We start from the raw sequence: 20847 nt of genomic DNA, 5'->3' as shown, positions 1-20847 counted from the left end.
CATCCTACTAAAATGAAACAAATTGCCCAACATCTATCTAAAATGGATGCAAATTTTGATGCTGGGAGGATTTATAAATGTTTTGCACATTAGACAAATATAATGACACATTTTTGTAATAGCTGTGTTATAGACAAATGGCCAGTAACCCCTTCTTTGCATTACTCTCACAACTTCTGTTCATAATTGTGGGCTGTGGGAATATGCCCTTAAACATTATTTCTTTTTTCCTTGCCTAATGTTTATCTTTCGTTTTAGCTGATGCTAGGAGCCTACACCCTCTTGTTTCTTTGCTTTTAAATGTACACATACTATTTCATATTCTTTCTGTTATATTTTCTGATCATTCTTGCTATTTCCGATTATTTTGTAATTCATTTTAACTTTGTGTGTACATTTTATAAGGTAGCTATTCAAAATTAATGTGATATACAACATGTTAGGTAAGGGGCACTTGTGCTTTAACTCTTTTTTAGATGCTTTGATTTTAGATGTGTTTTGACACTATGGCCCTCATTACAACCCTGGCGGTCAAAGACCGCCAGTGTTGAAGTGGCGATCGTACCGCCAACAGGCTGGCGGTACAATTCGCCATATTTTGACCGGGACCGGCGGTTTTCCACCATCGTTGTCCCAGCAGTTATAATCTGCCAGGGCAGTGCTGCTTGCAGCGCTGCCCTGGGGATTATGACTGCCCTTCCTGCCAGCCTGTCCATGGCCCCCAGGCACAGCCCTGTCGCGATTTTCACTGTCTGCCTGGCACCCGCCGAACCGCCACATTGCCGGCAGCTTCATTAGGAGCCGGCTGCAATGTTACAGCCAACATCCCCGCTGGGCCAGCGGGTGGAAACGTCCAAATGCGGCCAGCGGGTTTCCGGCCGCATTAGCGGCCTTCTGCTGGTACAACAAGGTTGTAATGAGGGCCAATGTTTCTAGATCCCCTACAGACTCCAAAAGGGTTTAGTGCCACAGAAAAATACATTTGTTCGATAGTTGTTGTTGATCCATGTTGGTCTAGTTTGGGTTTAGTTTGGAATAAACATGTCAGTCATTGACGACGTATTATTAATATTCGAAATATTAGGTGGGTTTATATTTGGTTTGTAACAAATAAATGTTTTCAATATATATGTGTGTGTCTCTGTGTGTCACACACACAGACACACACATACACACACACATAAATACACATAAATGGAAATATATAGGTAATAAAATATGACAGAGCTCCAAAAGTATATCTATAGCAATGGTTATGACAGCTAACCGATAAAAATGGAAGTATTACTTTTGGCATCATTCAACAATTCAGTCTGAAACTTAGAAGGTGCCCAGTCCTCTTATAGGGTTTTTCATTGCAAATATCGTAAGGATTGCATGAGGGGGTTCAAATGTTATTTCAAATGAGCCAAAGTATATTTGCAATTTTAAATCTCATAGGAATTCTCTTTCTACACACCGAAAAGAATTGCTGTACGAAATTACACCAACTTAGCATGAAACAAGAACATTTCTCATAATGGATTCTTTGATTGCTTTAGTGTAAATAAGTTCAGTTGTTTTGCGATACTTCCATATCAAAGTGGTCTGTCAAAAATGCTTTCATGTTTCAATCTTTTCTATCTGTGGTTCATTAGCTACACAAACCTTCCACAGAGAAGAAACCATGTGAATTGTTGTGTACTCTGATTGGCTGTTCAGATGCACATTTTGCTCTGCCCTCCATATTATACTGTTGTATGATGTCCATGAACTAATATGAAGTCTGATTACATTGTTCTGGATGCAGTGTTCTGAGCTTTTATACAAAGGCATGGATGTTACCCGTGAAAAAGTAGTTAGGTTCAGACAAGCTGTTTGTAAACAGTCCATGTACAATATGCTCATGTTTCTCTTGAAGCAAACATAAGGTGAGAATGCATGAAAGTAGTCCTTTATCCCCAGCACTGGCACTAACTCTGGCCCAAACATTTCACTGGAACAGGTTTGCACTGCACACAGTAGCCCCAGTTCCAGGACCAGGTATATTTTGTTCAGCCAGGGAAAAACATTTTCACAATGTGACCATAAGCTACAATATTGTAGCCGAGTATTCACATTGATGAGGAAAAAAAAGCTGGTTCCCTGCTAGAGCCCTTTGTTGTTGAACATTTTAGTCCAAATTCATAGTGCCACACCCACACCATAGCAGTCAAAACTGTTAGGTCCTGACGTTTCTTGGAAAGATGACCCCCAACCATGTCATACATCATATCTGTAGCTTTTAAGCAGTGTCTAATTTAGGGAAAAACATGAGTGCAAGGATGCATAGTTTTCCTTCAGAGATGGCAGCCAGTGGTGTTGAATGTCAGGTTTCCTCAAGTAAAAGGACGCCTGGACTTGATTCCATACCATGCCTCCTTCATACAGAACCCTACACTTTCACACGCCTGCTATATCTTCCTTCCTTTTGCCTTTCTCTGTCTTGCCTTGGTTCAAAGTCTAATGATAAGAAATAAGTCCATAAATGAGTACTAGTGTCTGTCAAATGCAACGACCAGCACAAATTAAGCACTTTAAGGCTTGTCAGTGTATGCTCAGCGATGCAAGGAGCACCCGTCTCTTTTCTGGCAGTACAGACCCAGCCAATCCAGATACCCGTAGTGATTTAGTTTAACTTTCTGCTTTTTAGGCAAGGAATTTCGATTTTTTTCATTTCTTTTTCTGTTTTTTGAGGCACTGCTATCTGCAGTACAGTTTATAGCATTTATAATGCTGATCCATTCATCAACTATAATTTAACTTCATGAGTGTTTATTTGGCAATAAATGTTATTTAATGGCTTTACTTCAGAATCTTAAGTGGCCTTCACCTATGCATGGTTTGTTCTTGCTCATTGAGAACTTCTGCTTGCTACCTATGACCGTTCCTCATTTATATTAAACATCCTCAAATGCATACGTGACATTTGTGATTGTAAATCAAGACATGGCAGATTAATTAGAGAAGCCACTATAAGCCAGATTGCTGGATGGTAGCAGAATTCCTTCATTAAGTAAAAAAAACACACAAAAAACAGCCTTGGGGGAATATGTTTGTTTTGCCTCGGATTTTCGTCCAATTGCATTTCTGTTGCATAAAGGTCTGAAATAATGCTTACTGCCCCCACAGCCTTAAGGTTAGCCAGAGAGAGTGCATATTGTGCCTCAAATAACCACAAGATGTTGTATGTCAGCCTTATACTTCAGGATTTGCCTAACATTCTATGACCATAACATCTGGAAAACTATTACATCAATTAACATAATGCCCAATTGTCCAGAGGCTCAACCATTCCTGCAAGTTATAAAATGAGCTCTCAGGCAGCTCTGCCTAGTACTAATAACGTATAGGTCACGATGAAGGTTGCATGCCTAAACAATAACAGTATCTTCAGGCACACACCAGCAGTAAATCCAGAAATTGTGCATGTGACTCTTTACGTGACAAGAGCCAGAGGTAGCAGTCAATCCTTCCATCTCCATTTGAACAAAGGCCAACAACCAAAGTAGGAAAGTGTGTCTCAGACCTGCCACCAATTCAAAGTATAACCTGGTCGAATGACAGTCCCCCTTCACCTTGGCGATTTTGCGCAGTCTGTACAGAGTCCAACTGGAGCATTAGGAAGCAAAAACTACCTCTCATGCTACAATACTCCCTGGATCTGATAGGCTCTGTGGGCTATACACTACTTCACACCTACTCAATAGGCTTTGAGGCCCCTGAGGCCATTGCTCACATGATCCCTCAATCAAAACATTTGCCCTGTGCTAAGAAGGTGACTAAGCAAAGTCAGCCATCTTTAAAAAAAGAGTTACCACAAGGCAAATACCATAATAACAAAGTTGTGGCAAATAAAGTGAAGAATTCTCCTGTATTTTGTGATGTGGGCACATTTTAAGGACCACGTTTTATTAACAGAATTATATTTTTATGCACAATATTTTAACACCCATTCTTAAAAGAAACACATTAAATTGAACCAGGACTGATATTATTTCTACTGGAGAACACCCACCGCTTCCTACAAATAACAAAGCTCACTTTCAAAATCGTTGCATGCTTTACAAGATCCACGCACCATCACTGTTGCTGCCTGTCACAGTGAGACGCTCATTGGTGTAGGGTCAGGGGTGGGTGTGCCTTTTGATCCCATCACACTTATTCTCAAAAAGTGAGATCAGTGACAGTGTCTCTGACTACACCTCCTTTGCCCTTCAAACTGGCTTCACTACTCCTTGCAAGTTGATGTGCAGGAGGCGGGGGCAATGCAGATTGACTTCTTTGGTGCTTGTCGTTGCTTGTCTCACTTTCCAAAGTGGTTTCTTAAGTAAAGAAGCAAGATGCTGCCATCCACAAGGTCAGACATCCGAATGCCGAATGATTGTCATGTGGGCTGATCCAAAATGTGATGTATGTTGCCACCAAGCTAACAGCACGAGAAGACTGACATTGCCTATTCTACACATACCAAAAGGCTAAATGTGGGCTGATCCAGACTGTGAATGACACTTTACCAAAGCAATGTCTGATAGGGGCTAACCCGAATCCGTTTTATGTTTGTGTTATGTATGGTGGTGTTATTATTATTAATGGTGGTGGTGCTCTTGTTGCTATGTATTATCATATATTATTTTATTTTACTACAAGAAACTAGGCGACATCTGAAACTGCTTCTAGGTCTAATAAAATGGAAGGCGACAATATATTACTTGTGCAGAAATGGCATTCTAAGGATGCTATATTAGTTTCTGAAACTAATGATATTAAAATGGTCATGACTTTAACCTTTGATGTGATTGCTTTTCACCATAATCAGAAAGAATAGAAAACCACCAGTCTGTCAATGCCCTCTTGTTCTTTGAAGTTTTACTTGTCAAGGATGAATTGACTTCCTCCCAGTGTTTGATAAAGAGTTACTGTGATTCGCTTGGCAAATGAACAAAGACTCCTACACTCCTAGATGATAACTCTGTGTTTTTCTACGTTAACAGCCAATGTGTGGCTACTTTTACGGAATAAAGCTTGTATTTTTCATGAAATCTGTAATCTATTTGTACATGAATTTTCCTTTTGAAGTTAAGGTTTCCTTCAAATAAAGATGATTTATACAGGCAAAAAAGAGAGAGCCTACTGTAATAAGAGGGCTGTAGTAAAGCACCTGAAATTTAAAAAGGTGATATGACCATGATAATACTTAGAATGAAGGTCACATAAGTGCTCCAAATCCAGTAAGTTTATGCTCCACAAATATGTGTTCTATTTGTGATGACTTTGTGAAGGAGTCAGGTTGTGTAGCATGTAATTCATGCATTTTAGGCGTAATGGTATGTATTTGGTTGGTTTCTCCATTCATACGTAACATTGGTCCGTTTAGTCTGGGGCTGTCCAACATAGGTCAGGGAAGACTGGATGCATGTCAGCTTGTTATGACATCCAAGGAAAATAAATGTACGTACAGCTGGCCTGATTCACAAAGACTTAGTTATGAGTTGGTCTGACTTTCTCTTGTAGTACACATGGCTTACTTCTGGTTCTCAAATATACTACAGGAACATAACATAGTAAAATATTTGTGAATCACCCCCAATATATGTAAATCAACATAATTTCCATATGCCGGTAGTTTTTTGAATATTTGACTTAGATCCCCATGTGCCCGCTCTAGACACCTCTGCTCTAGCGCCCCTCCACCTACCAAATTCACGGGGGTCCTGATTGGCCAAGGACCCCTGTGTATCTGTGTCATTGTTTTCATGATCTTTGAGTGCAAGCATTTGGTAAGTTTCGCCCCAGCTGCAAGAATCTCGAAGGTTCCTCCCCTCGTTTTGCAGAGGTCAATATTTTGTGTTAATCCACTGTAAACAATCGCTCAAATCAATTGAGCACAGATATTATTCAAATAACGCTTAGTAACTTCTCAATTTCATTCGTCTAGTTTTGAGGTATTTTATTAAATGTGTAATTGGAAAGTGATATAAAGTGGACGAAGTTTACCTGTTTACATTTGAACATCTAAGGGGTTCTGAGATAATGGAAACCAGTACTGTTCATTGATACAGGAGCCCAGTCACAAACATCTCAAAAGTGAAAATGCTACACGAAGTATGTTTCTTTTGACATTTCAGTTAATTTCCAACTTTTGGAGGATTCAAAAAATTCCTAGGTGTGGTCATTTTGTTGATTTCAATGAATGCATCTACTGGTTTATACTCTCTCCTGCGAACTATCCATGTGAGTAAGCACGGCAGATTTGTGAAATAGATCTTTTACCGTTTCTTCATAGGAAACTATTTTTCCCGGTGGAAAAACTGCTACCTGTATAGCATTTGCAACTATCAGGGCCTTTAAGGCCGTAATTCACAAAGATTTTTCCATGGTTAGATGTGACATATTATTGTAGTACTCCTCATCTCCAGAAGTAGGCCTGAAGTACTCCTGGCTTACTCTTAGAATTCAGAATGGCACCAAGAGTACCACAAGAGTACGCTTTCAGCAACATCTTTCATGCCTAAAGTGCATGTTTACTTCTGCTCCTTTTGGACCTGAAGTTACATGTGGTAAATTGGTACAAAGACAATAGGGAAAGTTTATGAAAACCCACAAAGTTGCAACTTTATTGGTTTCACCACCCATTCCCTGTTATGAGAACATCCATGTTCCTGACCTTAACCCTAAATTAATCATTAACGCAAAACCTGCTACTGTGGCAGATTTTGCCCATGGTTCATGCCAGTTATGGTCAGGAAAATCCTCAAATACTGATTCGGTTAATTGGGATCCGTGACCCTAAATCCCAACTCCCATGGCTGTGTCGAGAAATGGGTTTGAAAATAAGGCCCACCAATTATTTAAAAAATCTAACTTTATTTTGAAGCACACAAACAGGATTTTATAATCCAAACGGGAACTAAAGGCAAAATAAAGTAGTCTGTAAGCAAACCGTGGATAGTGAAAATCACAAGTGTTTTACCCAAACAAATATGTATCACTGAGAAAAGAAGTATAAGTGGACTGATCTGTCTAGTATGCATGGTATAGTAATCTGTTTGGTCTCAGGATATTGAAAATTAGTGCTCAGTGAAACCTGGGCTAAGTAGCTCATTACAATCATCCATTTTGCTAGAGGGATATGTGGTTCTGCTGAGCATATTGCATTGTGCAATATTGCATGACTTTTTACGTCTGCTGTGTCTAGCTTTTTGCCCATTAATCGTTCGGTCACTTAGGCAGTTCAGATTGTGATTAACACCACAGGTGTATCACAGGAAGTGAACACTGTAAATGCTAATTTAAGACTAGGCTGTATCGCACAAAGCAAGCACTGGTGACGCTGAGTTGAGACACAGTCTGTAGCATGGTATTGAGCTGGCTGGTGTGTTAAGAAGTTGAAAGGTTACAGCAATGTTATTTTGTCTTCCTGGAAAATGGTAAATGGTTGCTTGTCACTGGAACTGTCAAGGCTCATGCTGCTTTTGGTTGGAATGAAGCAACATTTATTCGCATATCTAAAGTAAACAACAGAAACTGACATAATAATAAACATAAAACAATATAAAACAAATTAAAGGGCTCTTTACAAGAAAACAGTCAAAACAAAATGCAGTACAACTGTAGTAAAGACAACAAAATCGCTATGCAGTAATGCAACACAAAATGACCAAACAAATTATCACCACTACAAAGACAACAAAAATGCAAACGTTATTGATACACATTACTCCCTCCATTATTGCATATTGATAATACGGATGTAAAAGCTATTCGAAGCATGCTCTGTTTTAATTTACCATTTAGATTCTGTAATCCGGCCCACAATCTTTGCCACAGGACACTGGCTGGTGTGTTAAATAGTTGAAAAGTTGGTGCAGCTCTATTTTAACATCTTAGACATTGGTATTAGACAGTGGTAAGTGTCTGCTTTTTACATGAATATGAAAAAGTCTGGCTGCTTATAGCTGGAAACGTAGCAGCATCTGTCAGATACATCTAAAGTAAACAGCAGAGCATTATGCAATGGCATAAACCAAAAAGAAGAACACAACTAAAACATAACAAACATAACAGGGCATAATACAGCAAAACAGCCAAACAGACAGAACCACAACAACCACAGCGCGACACAACAGCAAGATAATCTAATAATGCAGCACAAAATGCCACACAGCAAATATACACAAACATTTTCGCCACACATTACCACCTCCAAAAACCTCCTTTTATAATATGGTGGTAGAAGGTATTTGCACCAATCAATGCATTAACTTACTACCTAGGACATGAAATAGCACTAGTCAAAAGTGTTTTTGCCCCAGCTCCATACCTCTCCTGTGTGCAAACTCCAGACTCTATATTCTGAAAATCAGAAACGTCAAATCTTATACCACTCGGTAACAAAAATCAGAGAATACATAAAGTGAGATTGCAACAAATATAAAAGGGGCAGTTGGCTTGATAATTACCTATGAATAGGCACTCAAAACCATGTACTCCATTTTCATTACCTTTCCCGCCCAGTAGGGAGCAGCATGTTAATTATTATGCATATAAGTAAACTGCTTTCCAACAGGCACAGGAAAGGATAATAGCTGCCACTATAAGAGAATTACACAGCAATTGATTTTGATACCTGACTTATTATTGACCCTAAAATGCGTTTTTTTCATAATGTTTTGCTATTTTTCATTTCCTCCGTTTCTGCCTGTTTTTCTTCTTGAGTGTTTTCTTCTTGTAAACATTTCTTCCTTTCCCCCATTTTCTCCTTTTTTAATTCGCAGGCTGTGAGTTGCATGTTGACCTCGCTTCATTCCGAACTTGACATTCAAAGGTACTTGCTGAAAATTGAATCCTCTCAGAGAGTTAGTACTTTCTTTCTTTCTACTGCTTTGTGTGTCGGAGACTGTGCCAGTTTCCCGTAACTGTGTGATGTTTGCATCATAACCAGCATTCTCTGATAAAGCCTTCTTAATGTGTTTCTTCTTGCATCCTCAATTTATGATGACTTAATATCAAGAAAAAAGGGTGCTTCCTTTAAAATAGTCCCATTGTTTTTTATTAACTGTGTGAATCTTGTTTGCATTGCATGTCAACTCCCAGCTGTGACTTTTAATAACTACTGATAAATCCATAAATGCACTTTATTCATCCTTATTTTTGCATTATTCATTCATAATTAGTTATGAGTTGTTAGTGATTCATCGACATCATAAAATTCACATAAAAGGGTGGCAAGTCTTTGATTTTATCCTCTAGCATTATTACAAAACTGTTGATGTTACAAAACTGTTGATATTGTGCAGCACGTGGGAAAACGTTCAGCAGAATGTTCCCTACAAATATGGTTTCTGATATAGGGAATGGCCCAGTATAGTTAATCTATAAACAATAAACCTAAAGTGCCAGATCATTAATTCAGCACAATGATGAGAAGAGGATGAGGGCGGGATGTGGTGGTAAAACTAGAGTATTTGATTTGCAGAGTTCAATACAGTTTATTGGTATGACAACACGGAGCAAGCATTTTCCTGATTGGAAAAAAATGCATCAGGCCACAGGATCAGTGACTGAAGAAGGACCAAAGGATGCTACTTCCTTGTAAACTCCAGTAGGTGCCTTGAAGCGTTTACATCCACCAACTGGAAGGCATTGTGTAGCAGTTCAGTTGACAGCGCTATGTTTTAGTTTGTAGTGGCTAAAGATCATTTTCAGTGTTGCACTCTAGTCTGTGTAGACATTTTTTGCTTGGGAAGTGTGAAGACAGTGGTACAAAAGTAATAGATTTGCTGCCTCAAAAATACCTTTTATTCGAGTGGCCTTTGTAGAATAATGGCTCATGGGTATGCCTAAACCTATTAACCTTTGTGTAGTTACCTTAGAGAGCCCTCCTTCTCCCCCGCATGCTGTCATTAACATTCTTGGCCTAGGAACCCAGTGGAGGCTGTGTTATGCTCTCTTCATAACCATTGTTGTCACACTATTATGAAACAAGTACTGCCCATTACCCTGGGCTCATGAAAGCATTGAATCAGGGACAAAATTAGTTAAGCAGCTTGCCTGTGACTTTAACCATGGGTTACCTGGCTTTATTCTGTCCAGACATCACCAGCTCTTCTTCATTGTGGCTTGTGCTGTGGTGGAACAGTATGGAATCACCACCCCCGCCGGTTTGCCCTGAGGCATAAACGAAGTATATGATCTCCCGGGCCTGACTTTGGGGTCAAGGAGCACACATCCTGAGGTCCCAAGCATCCCTCTCCTCATTACAGCCTTACAGACTTTTAAGGCTCAAATAGTCTTTGTCCGAGTTGCTGTGGTGATACATGGTTCCAAGCCCCTCACTGCCATGGTGACCGGACTGTGTGCTTCCCTCTATGAGCTCCTTAGCGGGTCCTTGGGCAGGGGGACACAGGGATAGCAGATAATGGCCATCCCAACCCTCGCAGCTTGTGACTTTTCAGTGCTAGGTACAGGAGACTGACTTTATCCCTGTCCCGTTCAAGTACTGATAATGTACATATTCCAGCCCTCTCCCCAATGCAGGGATACAGAAGATGTATTGGGCCACTCAGAGGGAATTGGCACCAAGGGCCACATAATGACACCGGGGCACCCTCCATCTGCAAGTGCAGAAAGTAAAGAGAGGGTCAGCCAGAAGATGCCAGGGGTGCAATGGTGATATGGTTCTTGCAGAAGAACGTCGTACTGCAGCAGCCAAGGGCCTCAACAATTGTAAATGACCCACCCTTACACTTACACAGAAGCATACTGATGTTCCTTGCAAAGCATCTTTGATTCCCAGACACAGCTAGAAATGTAGCTTCAGTGTAAGAGAGCCCATAATCTAAGGAAACCAATTCATGCTTGTAGGTCCTCTCAGAAAGGCAGGTAGAAGTATGTTGGGGGGCGAGGGGGCTCCTGTATTTCAGACCCTCTTCAGAGTAGCTCTAAGCTTCACCATGGCAATCCCTGAGAGGTAAGGAAAGTTCCACCAAATGAATGTTGTAGTTACCTTCTAACCTTCTCTAGTACACTGGAGCTTCTTCAACTCTGTTTGTAAATGCTGTGGAATTCTTTTTACAGATGCTAGAAAATGGTGTGGTAATGAGCCTTACCGCGTTACTCATCCCAAGCACAAAACTGTTGCTTCTTTTCTGTTTATAAAGATGCCTCTTGTATCTGTACGTTTTCCTCAAAACATTTAGAGCCTGAAGTATAGTTTGGCACTGGTAACTCTCTCATAACCATGACTGATTCCTCTCCCTCCTTATTAGTGTTGCATTATATCATATGGCCCTTCCAATAAGCCATACAGGGTATGCACCAAGTTTGCGATGAAGTAATCCGTACACCAAACACTAAACCAGGCCATTATGAAGTACTTTGCCACAAGGGACCAACAGTTTTTATCATGCATGCAACTGGAGTGTAACTCTTCATGATTCCACCTTCCACCCCACCTGAGCTGGTGTTAAGTTTCTTTTAGCCTACTTTGCATTCTGATGTCTCCAAGAGCATCACACTTGTGCCAGATTTATTGCTTACTGCTGTCTTAAAAATGCCCTTTTCTTTAAAAAAAAAATATACATAATCAGTCTATAACTGCCCAAACATCTAGTGAGATTAGACTCTCAAGGTGATTTCTGTCTTCGAGTTCAACCCAGACATTTGGAAATAGCATGTTCTACAGGGACATCCAGCTATTTGAGCAGATCATAGTTTGCATTGTGTCCTTGGGCACTGTCATACCACATTACCACTTCATCCACTTGTTCTTTGCAGTCTGCACATTATGAGCATGTGTCACGTCTGAGAAACAGGGAACCACCCTAGTCCTCTAAATTTAACAACATGGTTTAGCCTCTCACCTTGCTCTGAGGACATAATATCCAACATTTCTCCCAGAAGCCCTGTTTCTGCTTCCTAGGAGGCGGGATTTGCCTGGGATAGTGGTCTGATTCTAGCTTGTCCCCTTTCTTGTTTCTTTTATGTTTTTGATTGATTGCAGATGTGCTCTGCAGATGTTCTGCTTCTGTGGTCTCGCACATTACCACCTGCTTTCATAATATGGTGGTAAGAGGAGTTTGCACCCACCATTGCATTAACTTACCACCAAGGACGTGAAATAGCGCCTGTGAAAAATGTTTTGTGCAGTGTCCCATTTCTCAAAGAAAGATGCTTGCTGAGCTGGCATTCCATTTTGGAATTAACATATCTCCTCCAGATGACCACCTTCCCTGCCCAATAACAGTATTCTCCCTACAATTTGGCACTTACATCACTGTATTGGCAGGTCCTAGTTTAGATAAAATATTTTGTAAATTCCTGCTCTGTGATGCTGACCTCATCAATTTAGGCTGGCTGCATGAGAGCTTCAGAAAGAAGACCCGAATGGCAGGATAGTTTGGCTGCTGTTCTGACTTTAATATCGCACTGCACACTTAAAAAAAAAATCACGGAAGCACACATGCATGTTGGCACATTAGCGTAGCCCACGGTACAGCTTTGAGCTGTTGATTTCTCTATGCCACTCAGGATTCATTTTATTGCATGTGTTTTTCTGTATTTGTGGTTTACTTTCAATATAATACTCTATAGAAGTTGTGATGATGGAGTGTTCGTGCAGTGCAACTCAGCAACAAAATAGGTTTCTTGATTGCAGGTTGTTGCTGTTGTTGTTGTGTAGTTAACAACATATATCCAGATTTAAAAAGAAGTGGCGCTAATGGAACGTCGTCTACTAAGGTGCATGCTTGACACATCCCTAGAAGTAGTGCCCGCAGTGGTAGCATGCATGGGATTCCACAGTCTCTGTATTTACTTTTTTTTAGCATGCTGACCTGTTGTTGCCGATTTGTGGTTGGCTCGTTAATATGGGGGATTTTGTAAATCTTGCGCTCTTCTCAATGATGTCATCGCCTAAAACGAATCCCAGGAAAGCAGCATGTTCAGAGAGAGAACAATAATTTTTGAGTGTACTCCACCGTTTCTTCAAGAGGGAGTATCGATAGATACACATTTTCCTGACCGAGGGTATTTGCGTTTGGCTTATTTCGCAGTAGGTTCCTTTTGAAGGAGCATTGAGAAATATTCTGAGATGTCCTGTTTTATAGGATTACCCCTAGTTCTCATTTGTTGAATAAAGGCGTACTTCTCAAATGTCAACAGATGTATGAAGACTGAACTGTGGAATGGCGCCTACTCTATAAGGCCGAAGGATCATTTGTCTTTAAACACCACCTTCATTTATATGACCACTTCCTTGGTATCCAGGCCAACGAATGTAAAGTGCAGTGAGAGTTTGAAAATGGGGGCAAGAAAGATATACAGTATGTAGCTTCACACCAGTGGCTGTGTATACAAAAGAGTAAAAAAAAGCATTGGAAATGCTAACAGGTTAAACACTTTAATGCACTAGTACATGGTAAAGATAGCCATTCACAATGCTGTTTTTGACATCAAAAGCCTGCTCTACTGTCTTTTCAAATGATGAGGAAAAGTAGAAAGAACTAATGGTTTCTGTAAAAAACAACTCAGATGGGAACTCACGAATTAAATGTGACAAATACTGCAATGATTGATTGTACTTTTCAGATGTAATATAGGGCCAGATGTACCAAAGGATTTTACCCATTCTGTGTCTATGGGAAAAAGCTTTCGTACATATGGCCCATAGTCCTTCAGACAGTCCAATGGAAACTCTTCATAGGTGGTGGATGGAAACACCAAAGAGCCAACAGCATAGTTGAAGGCTATACACTCCTCTGCATAAAGCCAAGGCCCCACTATAGGTATATTTTAAAGCAATGGTAAAAACAAGAATTGGAATGTGGTTTGATGTCAGTCTTAGAAGAAAGGACAGTGTGTTTGGTGAGTTCACAAAAATTACAAGGTATACCCTAAGGTTTTCATGTGAAATGAAGAAAGGCCATGGCCCCTTCTACCTGGTGTTTTTACCTGGAAATTTTGGCTGTTTTCAGCCGCTGGAGACTCCAGGTGCAAGTAATGGGACGGCAGACATTGCGATTTGGATGGGGCCACTAACTGCTGTTACCGGCCCCATCAGAGTTAAAGAGGGCCTCGTAATCACGTGCGTTGTGGCTGGAGGGCAGGAGCTTGGTGATAACAACCAGCAGACCACAGTCACCAAACCTAGATAGCTCACGAGTCTTAATGAAATTCAGAGCAGTAGAAGTCCAAGTGTGCAGTAATTGTTTACGGATTCTGGCCTAAGGGTGCTGCACATGCTTACAAGCTTAAGAAGCAACAATTTTAGGCAAATAATTGTATTACTTTATTTATTGTTTAAATGAGCAGACTATGATTTGTGTTCCTGCGAAGCCAAAATGGGGCCTCAAATGATGTATTTTGAGGGTTTATCTTGAAGAGAGTCACAAGAATAGTCAAACTTTAAAAAATATATATTTTTCCAAATATTTGCCTCTTAGTCCCGTAACTGAATGTGAATTCGTACCACATCATATGAGAACATACTGTCATCATTAATATTTCATTCAGAAACAACCAGTCTCCTCATTAATATATTTAATTACACATCAAGAGTAAAAATCAGCTTTCCAGAAATAATATGAGTGCAATTTCAAAGTACTCGTCAATCTTGAAATCGCAATTTATGAGATGGAAATGGTTAATTATTATGTAGATGTTGATGGTGAGCCTCATTGTAAGACTGTCAGAAATACAGTACAGAAGTGACTCTGAGTGGTCCCTTACAAATGGGAGTTGCCATAGGAATTCCAAGGTGATTCTCCTTTTCCCCTGCGTTCCTGCCCGTGAATTTCACTAACTTTCAGTGGGTGAGGTGTCCTAATGCGAAACAGCAACCAGCTGAATCAGGAGATAGTCTGCCCATGCAAAGTGGGCTGTGGCGGTGGGTATCATATTGGTGGTTGCGTTTCCAAATTAAAATGCACCTACTTTCTTCATATCATCATGCAGAAATAAACAGATAATTCGCTCTTAAGAGTGTCTTCGATTGAGAAAAGTAGCTCCTCCTTCCTGCCTTGGTGGTATTATGTTCAATGGGGCGTTTTTAACTCAGGGAGACGTTGAAGCATCTGCACCTTTTAAAGCATGTCATTTGTAAAACAGCGTCAGCTGTCAGTGACCTCTGAGTGCTCTGCTTAAACAGGGAGTAACTCACCTCGATTTTTCACATGTTGATGGTAAATACTGCTTCCGCATATTCTTGAAATAGAACCTGTTCTTCCTTTTAGATCTTTCAGTCTGAAAGGTTATCTTTATGTGTCTGCAGATTGGAGCCAAGTGGATAAAATGTATGTTTCAGATGAATTATAAATTTCATTTTAAAAATTAGAAAAACAATTTGTGTAAACTCAATTATAATCCGTGAATAGTTGCATTCTCTATTTTTAGAGTGCCCCCAAAAAGTACATTTTCTGTTCCAGACACTCACAGAAACTGTTGCCCTGATCCCAAGTGAAGGGTAAAGTTCTGCTCCTTGTGCAAACTTAAGTCTGCACAGCATCTAGAACTCCAACTCAAGCTATGAACACATTTTTCTTGAATAGATTGCAAAACCTAATGAAAGTTAGAAGGGAAAAATGTAGAGTGATAAGGCAAAACAAAGGGAATTCGGTACAGTATACAGCAATTACACAAGCTAGATGTATTTTCCTCACCCACTAAGTACTGCACCCCAGGGTATCAGGATTTGCCTGGTGTTGGTGATACCCCCTATTTTCTAAAGCAATCATGATAAAGGCCTGTGAGTACAAGTGCATGGTAGCCTTGAGAAGAAGATGTGGAGGTGGTTTCTCTAACCGTATAAGAGATCCCCTCCTAGAGAGGAATTGTCAAGTTGGATGGACCGATGTAGAAAAGCAGCCTTTACTGTAGACTGAGAGCACATCTTACAAGAAAGAACACCAAGGCCCGTATTTATACTTTTTTTGCGCCGCATTTGCGTCGTTTTTTGATGCAAAAACGGCGCAAACTTGCAAAATGCCATTGTATTTTGTAGGTTTGCGCCGTTTTGCGTCAAAATGCGGCGCTAAAAAAAGTATAAATACGGGCCCAAATCTCTTCCAGTCTTAATGGAAGCGAAGCTTAAGTCAGTGGATGAACTGGAGTCTACAGCAAAATGTATCTAATAGGCTTTGCTGTATGAAATCAATGGTTGAATCAATGGAGGAGCATGTAGAAGGCTGCGTGACGCAGGAAGAAGAAGAATAATGGCTGCCTGGCTGACGGTGCTGCAGACCAGAAACAGGTGACAGGACATAAGGCAAGGAGAGGTGCTGTAGAGCAGGGGCAGGAAGTAAGCCAAGACAAGAGGCAAGAAAAAGAGCAAGAAAAAGAGCTGGAATGAAAGTAAATAGGAAGGAACAGAGCCTCTAAACCACTGGTGGGAGTTACACTTTTGAAGCGGTTGGTAAGGGGCACCCTTCCTTTTCATGCCAGAAGGTTGAAGAGCATGCACTTTTAACATAAGAGCATTACGAAATGTTCCGGGAGTCTTTGCACAGATACTTGCTATAGACACTGCAGCTCAGCTCATTTGCAGTGTCCATTTTGGCTTTGCGGAGGATGGCATTCTTCTATGCACCGCCATAAACCAGGTGAATCTGGAGGTACCTTCTAACTTCCGCATCTTTCCCAAAACTCATTGATGATGCTTCCTTTAATCCCATGTCATCAAACATTGTCAGTGCAGAGGGAACCATGCCACACTTGGTAAGTGAGCTTTGTAACCCCAGGGACTGCCGAAACCTGACGGGGCAGCAAAAGTCACCACAATGGACGGGCATCATGTAAGTAAGTGCAATAATAATTGCTACAATACATACAACAACGTACACTCTATATAGTGCAGACCAAACATCTGCCATTATGGAGTATCATCAGGTAAGTCTAGAAATGTATTCTGATGACACTGAAATCCATGTGGACTCAACAACAACTTTGAAACTCTGTCAAATATCACGGTATGCCTAGAATCACACATTCAGCTGGATAAATGAAAATTCTCTTAGCTTAAACACCTAGTAGACTTTTGCTGCTCCTTTATGGGAAGTCTGCTCTAAGTTTCTCCCCATTGGCCTCCATTTTATCTACAGAGGGTTGGTGTATGTCAGCTAACTTCCTTGGGCTTGAACCAGCAAACAACAAGGTATCAGTGGTCCCTCTACTTGAAAACCTTATTGGTGGACCAAACATATGCTGCCCTCTCCTGCCAAAACAGCTTACAGTCATAGAGTTCTCATGTAGAACGCTTTGTACTTAGAACCTCAAGTAAGTAGAGTTGCTCAAACTTATTTTTCCATTTGCATATCTTGAAAAAGATTCTGTTTTCTATTCCTTTTAGCCTCCATTATCCATAGATTAATGCACTGGTCTCATCTAGACAACTACGTCAGTGCAGGCTTTCTTGCTGCTCTTAGAAAACTTCTCACTTGCCTTCAAGGCATTCAGAATATTACTAGTAGCCTAATAACTAATACTCACAAATGTTCTCCTCTTACCCTGGTGTTAAGGTCCTTGCGCTGGCTGCCTGTTAAAGCCAGGATCATCTTCAAATCAATGAGTTATTCACAAACAGTTTTTTCTAATAAGAAAAAACTGCACTTCTTAGATCTGCTAATCTCTTGTTTCTTGATATCCCTAAAGTTCGTACTGTTTCCTTGGGAGATTATGCATTTTCTGTTGCAGCTGCCCGACAGTGGAACAGAATTCCCCTATCACTATGCTCCGACCATAAACTGGTCTCTTTCAGGCACCTTTTAAAAACCTGGCCTTTAATTTACATCTCCTGTGGGTTGCTGATGTTAATTTAAGCAGTGGCATAACAAAACTTGAGGAGGCCCCTCCCCCTGCAAAGTACCTAGAGAGGGCCTCCTCCCCTCTGGACACAGTCAGGGGCCTGCTGCCCGAACACAGTATACTTTCTTACGCCACTTCAATCTAAGGTATTTTGTTTAGGGCCAAGAAGCTTCAGTGACGTTTGTGCTTTACAAATATTGTATCCGATTACGTAGAGGACCTGGTCATGTCAGACTTCTTTTGAACTGCCCAAGATCCCACCATTGGAATGCAGAAAGCAAGAAATGTAGGAATAATCATTGACATTAATGTCTGATTCGTTCCTCAGGCTAAAGCTGTTATCAGTGGCAGCATCCTACAAGAGTTTCTGCTCAAGACATTCTGCTACTAATGCAAATCAACGACTGAGACAGCTAATAAGTATCTTTGTTCTGGGACAACTGGATTACTGTAATATGTTCTGTACACAGCTTCTAAAAAAGTTCATAGATGAACAGCCTTCAACCTTCAAAATCACTCAGCCAAGCTCCTGCTTAGCCACTAAATATAAAATCAAGCAGAACTGGCTTTGAAAATTGTCTTCTAGATTCTAGTGTAACCTAGGATCAAGTTTACAATTCTGCATATAGCTTACCGGAGCAAAAGCTTAATCTAAAAGGTAGTGGGGGCCAAAAAATGTGTGTTTCCCATGCTATTTCCTATAGAGACTATAGGCACAACTACATCCTGAACCGCTGAATAAAATGACACCAAAAAGCTAGATCTTGGTCCGGAAAGATCTCTTTTTGTGATTTGGTGTAAATCTGTTCAGTAGTTTTAGAGATATAAAAGGAAAAATAAATATAGATATCTAAGGATGCGAATTCTCTGCGGATCCAGCAGATCTCATGTTGAGATTTGATTGGCTGCCAACACTTTAACCAGAAAGTGATGGCAGCCATCTTGGGACTCGGACTCAGCTGAGTACCCCCAAAAAAAGGAAGGGCACAGTGTAGGAATACCCTGACCTCCTAGATATGGTGGTGGGGGTCCCACTAGGACGTTGCTGGGGGCCAAAAATGTTTTTTTTTAAATTGCAGCGCCATTGCGGTGGATCCACAAATCTGTGGCAAAAATATTAAAAGGCCCAGCTCTCTCCATGCTGCTGCTTCACTCTTGCTCCTGTGTTTTCCTTGCTTTTTCCCACATTTTTGAGTGCCTTCTACTTGCTTTTCCCTTGTTCTCACTGCTTTCTCCTTGCTTTTGACCCTATTTTTTATGTGCTCACTCCTTGCTTTTCCTTTGTTTTTACTGCTTTCATCTTTTTCCTCTGTTTTTTGTGTGCCCTCTCCTTGCTTTTCCCTCGTTTTTACTGTTTTCTCCTTACTTTTCACCTGTTTTTTGATTGCCTTCTCCTTCCTTTTCCCTAGTTTTCACTGCTTTCTCCTTGCTTTTTCCATAATCTTTTTCTATGCCTTATCCTTGCTTTTCTCTCCTTCTGACTATGTTATTGTTGCTTCTCCCCCATTTTTTGTGTGCCTTCCCCTTGCTTTTCCCTGCTTTCTTCTTTTTTTTCCCCCCGGTTTTGAGTGCCTTCTCCTTGCTTTTCCCTTGTGGCATGGAGTTGAATGCGCATGGAGGGTTGGTCCCCACTGAACTAAAAATACCATGGAAATTAACTGAAAAAAACCAAAGGTTACAGGGACGTTATAGTTAGGAATCAGAATTTTTAAAAACTTAGAAACTCACTAAAAACACAAAGGATACAGGATGTTATAATTAAGATCATGGTATATATAAACAAAACCATAGAAATTCTGCTTATAGTTAGTTATTTCAAGTAACTATAACTTGTGCCCTGAGGTAACTATAACTCACGCCCTCGCCATGCACTGCTAATTACCCCACATATTACATCAGTAAGTGTATCTTCTGTGACATCATTGATAATATCATTGCAACATTTGCAGTAAGATGGTTGATCTGAAAACTGCATCACGCGGGCACAAGTTATGGTGACCTTAGGGCACGAGTTATAGTTACTTGAAATAACATTAACCATAGGAGTTGAATTTCTGTGGTTTTGCACGTGAAAATGTTGGTCCTAACTATAACATCCCTGTAATCTTTGTCTTTTTAGTGAATATATGTGTGTGTGTGTTTTATGTCATTTACATTTTTATTCCGCCCACCACAGCATACAAAATGGGACAACGGGTAGCCCCTTCAGTCACTGGCAAACATCACAGAAAATTGGGAAAATTGGCCAACCCTGCTAAAAATACAGGACCAGGAATACATTTAGATTACTTACCCCCTCCCAAAGCTCAGATTAAAGCCTTGGGAGTTTGGTTGGATCCCAAACTCTCCATGGTACATCAGGCTAAGAGAACGTCAGCCACTTGTTTTGGGATACTCAAGCTACTTAGGAAGGTTATTGGCCTGCTTCCACCATTGGCCAAAAGATTGGCTGTACAAGCCCTGATTCTTTCTAGGTTAGATTATGGAAATAGCCTCTTTTTGGGATCACCAGGCTATGTGGTTAACAAACTACAGGTGGTACAAAATGCTGCAGCGAGGCTGCTTTTTAATCTGCCTAGGACCACATCAGTTAAGAAAGCTCTGATTGAACAGCACTGGCTTCCAGTAGCAAAAAGGATAAAGTTTAAGGCTCTTTGCTTCTTCCACAGAGCTCTATATAAAAGGGATCCTCATCATCTAAAATCATTAATTTCACCCACAAGAGTTTTGAGATCGACCTTTAAAGCCCTTGTAGTGGTTCCCAAAGTAAAGAGAACATCATGGGGAGGAAGATCCCTAAAGTACCAGGGAGCCAGACTTTGGAACTCTCTACCTATGAAAATTCGTACGATGACCCAGGAGACTGAATTTAGGAAAGCCATTAAAACCTGGCTATTCCAACTTCCAGTAAGTTCCTCTCTCTCCAGAGAAGTCTAGGATTCCTCCAGTAGGTCTAATTTTTCAGTCAGATCAGCGCTACGAGGCCTCCAGGTAGTTGGTGCTACATAAAACTCAATAACATAACATAAC

At 40.6% G+C, this 20847-nt stretch overlaps 1 protein-coding gene across 11 annotated transcripts in view; it reads left to right on the top strand.

Annotated features, from left to right (window-relative positions):
* Positions 1 to 20847, top strand: part of KIAA1217 (KIAA1217 ortholog) — a 1319791-nt gene that overhangs the window by 710249 nt on the left and 588695 nt on the right. For 5 of the 11 annotated variants that reach the window (XM_069211370.1, XM_069211380.1, XM_069211382.1 and 2 more), the window contains one exon: positions 8796 to 8876. The exons of the other annotated variants lie outside the window; for them this stretch is intronic. In XM_069211370.1, the coding sequence (XP_069067471.1) occupies positions 8796 to 8876 (81 nt within the window). The remainder of the gene's footprint in view (positions 1 to 8795; positions 8877 to 20847) is intronic. 11 annotated transcript variants of the gene reach the window in all.

This window comes from Pleurodeles waltl, chromosome 10 (genome assembly GCF_031143425.1).
Source record: "Pleurodeles waltl isolate 20211129_DDA chromosome 10, aPleWal1.hap1.20221129, whole genome shotgun sequence".
Taxonomy (NCBI): Eukaryota; Metazoa; Chordata; class Amphibia; order Caudata; family Salamandridae; genus Pleurodeles; species Pleurodeles waltl.
Note: the sequence above shows the minus strand (reverse complement) of the source record. Positions and strands in the feature narration are given on the sequence as shown.